Consider the following 4,382-nt stretch of genomic DNA (forward strand, 5'->3'; position numbering starts at 1 on the left):
ATTATATCCCTTTTTAAAGGAACTGTTACTTAGAGAGCTTCGAAGTAAGCTACTATTACGACTTTTAGTATAGAGGCAGAGCTACTAGCTCTTTTAAAAGCGTTAAAGAAAGCGATTTTCCTTAGCTAGCTACTTATTTCTTTACGACTATAAATTCCGTCCCTATTAGCTATAGAATATAATAATATATAGACTATATAGATTCTTATAGAGAAAAATAGTAAGCTATCGACTTAGCTATAGTATATTAATATCTACTAGTAATAGCTATACTAAGAGGTCTAAAGGGGACTTATTTCCGTCCGTTAGGTTTTAATAGTATTAATAAAAGCTAACAGTCTTATAAAGCCCTTACCGAAGTAGAAGCTAGCTATCTTTTTATAGTAAATTAGGCTAAAAGACGTTTAAGAAAAGCTATCCTTAAAGGCCCGCCTTAAAAGTCTACGAGAGAAGGTAATAGTACGTATAAAAAGGTAACGTCTATAGCTAAAGAAAAGGAAGAGGTTTTTCCTTTTAAAGGGCCCCCTATTTTAATTAGGTTTTTTCCCTTCTAAGAAGGCCCCCCTTTCTTATAAGACTTTCCCCTTTTTAGGCTCCTTTTCCTTAAGTAAGTCTAAAAGAGCCTAGGGACCTAAAAGGGCTATTGCTTTCCTTAAGTAAAAGGAGAAGTATAGAGCTAAGAACCTCCTCTATACGCTTACTAGCCTAAAGCCGTATTAGCTATGCCCTTAAAGGGTAGGCTATAGCTAAGGGGGTATATCGCGAAGCGTAGCTTAATTTCGTAGTTCTCGGAGATATCCTTTAATAAGAGGGACTAAGGAAGCTAAAAACACCTAGTATAGAAGAAGGAAGAAGGAGCTAAAAAGAGGTATAGAAAGGAGGGTAAGGGTATAAGGGGAAGTCAAAGTAGCGATAGCTTCTTATAGAGGTAGCGAGAGATAAGACGGATATACTAGCAACGGCTAAAATAGAGGGGGAAAACCGGTAAAAAGCTTAGTAGTTAAAAGGATATTAATAGCTTCTTTAAGTAGGATCTTCTTTATTAATTAAGATACTAGACGGGTATAAAGAGGGGCGTTAGATAGAGAAAAGAAGGATAATTAAGGCAATATAATAATTACTCTCTTACCTTTATTACTACCCCTATAAGAATTAAATCTCTCTGCCCTACCTATCTAACCCCTTACTTTTAATTTTAACTTTATATATTTTTATATACTTCTTATATCTCTCTTCGCGAGAACTATAGCTTACTATTACTATATATAAAGTCCTTAGATCTTATTATATTATACTAGTTTATAGCCCTTTTATAAATAATATACCTAATTCTTTACTTAGTCCTTATTTATTTTATTTAGGTATTCTTCTTTAATTTATTATTAATATTATTTCTTTATATTTTTATTATATAGTATTATATTAAGGCTTAAAAGACTAATTTCTTATAGCTAATTAAAGATTTCTTATTTCTTAATACTATATCGTTTATATTATACTACTTTATAATTAATTATATACTATACTTTATAATTCTATTTATTTTTATATTAAAGGTTGTGGGTAGGCACCTGCGGCAGCTGCTGCAATGAGACGGTACTAGGGTTAACCTGTGATGTTGTATTCGTCTTGATTCTCTATCTAAGGAGGCAGAGGCCAGCGTGGAGAAAGGGGGCACGCTGCCCTGCTGTGAGAAGCACAGCAACACCTTGAACAGGTCTAAAGGATAGTAGCGTTAAGGCCGTGAAGGAATGTGCCGTGAGGGCGTGTGTCATTATTGCCAAAAAGTGGGTCCGACGTCTTGTTCTTAGCTGTAGATATCTGGGAAGAAGTGAAGGGTCTTCCTGATAGGAGCAATCATTTGATCATAGGTATAAGGAGCGGTTAGGAACGTTGTACGTATCCTTCGACTCGAATTGTCAGACTATTGGTATCGATGAAGCGTTCCAGGGCTCGGTTTGGTGATGCTTTCGTCATTGCATCTGCTGGGTTGTCTGCGCCGTTGATCCAACGAATATCTGTTATCTCTCTCTTCTCGTATGACTGGCGAAGGGCCATGATATCAATCATCAATCGTTTTTCCTTCGTCGTACCGAGCTTGACTAGGCATTCGTAGAGAGTACGAATCCGTACAGACGATGAGAGGGATAGGAGGAAGGTTGAGTCGTTCCGTAATTATCTTCATAGTCATCGCAAGGGAGATGCCTATGTCGAATCCGTTGGCCATACCGTATATCTCTGATGCTAGGACGCTACGGGTAACACGTTTGCACTTTGTTGAACTCCAGTGTACGATGTTACCACTAATCTCGAACTGTTTTTCTTTGTGGTTTGTCTCGTTAACGAGGGCAATGACGAATCCTAGTTGGGAGGATAAGTCCTTGTTGTTTGCGAAAGAACCATCGGTGAAAACCATCAGCTTTGCAGTAGCTAGATCAATTGGTTTGTACGTGAGGCCACGTAGTTGGTGATCCATTTGCCATTGCAGTCGCTTGTTCAAAATTGCGTAATCTTTATCCTCAGGGGTCTGTACTTGGGCGGCGACTGAAACATCGAAAGAAGCTTCCGGTTGAGCAATTGAAGCAATGTATGAGGCTCGCGCTCGTTCCTCAACGTAGCGCTGGTGACGATCAATTGCTTTAGGGTCAATGGTGGTCATTTTGCTGCTTGTCCCTTCTGTTGAAGTAAAGGATCCTTTCTTAAGGGGTTATTATTCAGCAACGTCAGTCTTGCACCATTAAAGTCAACCGTTGTTCCGTATGTGATGTCAGTCTTGGGCTTGGAACGAAATTCTGCCTTTTGTAGCTCTTCTTCTTCACGGGTAGAAAAGTTGTTCGTTCCAAGGATGAGGTGTCATCAGTTTGCATTCCAACAATACCGAGCGTGTCAGGGCCAGTATTCGAAATCAGTAGGCAGGAGTCATAGGTGGAGGTAGACATATCCAGCTTTTCGAGGTGATGCTGCTGATATGTGCGGAACCAATGGACTCCGGCTTCTGCGATACCGTACAGGGGCTTAATAACACGAATAATTGTTCCGTTAGGGTATTTGCCTTGTAGTTCCGTGGGCAAATACGTAAGAATGGTCCGGAAAGCTTGGTCTGGGATTGCGGGTATGCCTGAGTGATATCACGGAGGAGAGGGTTATGCCGTAGTTTTGAAGAAGTCCGGGGCAATAGCGAGGATGAGTCTCTGGCTAACGCGTTGAATTGTCGGAGATTGCGTCAGGAGGGTGGTCTTCTCAAAGTCGTTATGTCCTTGAATAACAAGTCGAGACTTTTCGTAGGGCTTAGTGTTGATTCCTTTGACTTCACGAACCATTCGAGAGCGAAAGATTCTATAGTTTCCATGACTCATTTGATCGTATCGTTCAAATTGGAATACACCGCGGCCAACGAGGTCAGTAATCTCTTTGTTATCGGATTCTTCGAAGGGGTCACCAGGAGAGGTGATTATGCCATCAGACCGTAGCTTGAGGAAAGAGCTTGTGCATCTTCCTCCTTTTGGGTCAAGAAGCTCTGGTCTACGGCAGGGCCATCATGATCAAATCCTTTGGCTTGTTCTTTGATCCTGGTGGGCGTCCTCTCTGCGGGGGCGGGGTTCGGGTCGGGCAGGCAGGTCCGTTAGGGTCTTAACGGGGTCTTGAGCCGGTTGTTCATTAAGATCTGAACGAATGCCTGAGGGTCTGTGTCGTGTGTAGGGTCGGAAAGAGTGGTATCATCACGCAGATACGGTTGTACAAGGGTCGATCGAAAGACTTGGGGCCGTTGACTGTGTCAATGGTGATGTTATGGGTATCAATCGATGCAATCTTGAAGGTCCTTGCCAACCGTCTTTCTCTCCAAACGCGAACTTCACTTTGCAGCGGGAGGATAGCACTTCTGTCGTGCTCGGGCCGTTGCGTGCATGGAGGGCATCCTTAACTCGTCTTTCTGCCGAGAGTTGGCGGAGCATTTTCATCGCTTTCTGCATAGCTTCCGATCTTTTGAGGGTAGAAGCGGAAGGGGCGAGTCTGTAGATACGCGAGGGTATGCGCCGAAAACAAGCAACGTAGGCACAAGACCGTCAGGTCCTGCCGTATCATTGATTGCTTTAACAGCCATTTGAAGGACTGTTTCGGCGGAAGTGGTGTGGCCAATCTCAGCATGGAGGATGTTAAAGGCGCGTCGGAGGGTGCGTGATAGCGTTCAATCTTTCCAATGGACCAATGCGTCTCAACAGGTACTTGAGAGCATTTGATTCCCATAATCTTTGCTTCGTTCCGGAATTCGAGAGAAGCAAAGTTAGTTCCTGCATCATGACGGAGGGTATCAGGAGGTCCAAGATACGTGTCGATCCAGAGGGTCCGGAGGGTCTCCATGTATCTTTAGCTGACATTGACGG

At 42.5% G+C, this 4,382-nt stretch overlaps 1 protein-coding gene across 1 annotated transcript; it reads right to left on the minus strand.

Moving 5' to 3' along the window:
- Nucleotides 1–1,884: 1,884 nt before the first annotated feature.
- Nucleotides 1,885–2,659, minus strand: HRG_02669 (polyprotein; the record flags this gene model as incomplete). The annotated part of the gene is made up of 2 exons (XM_044861140.1): nt 1,885–2,102; nt 2,134–2,659. 2 exons carry the CDS (start codon nt 2,657–2,659, stop codon nt 1,885–1,887), a joined length of 744 nt encoding a protein of 247 aa, XP_044724773.1.
- Nucleotides 2,660–4,382: the final 1,723 nt, after the last annotated feature.

This window comes from Hirsutella rhossiliensis (assembly GCF_020360975.1).
Source record: "Hirsutella rhossiliensis strain HR02 chromosome Unknown scaffold00002, whole genome shotgun sequence".
NCBI lineage: Eukaryota > Fungi > Ascomycota > Sordariomycetes > Hypocreales > Ophiocordycipitaceae > Hirsutella > Hirsutella rhossiliensis.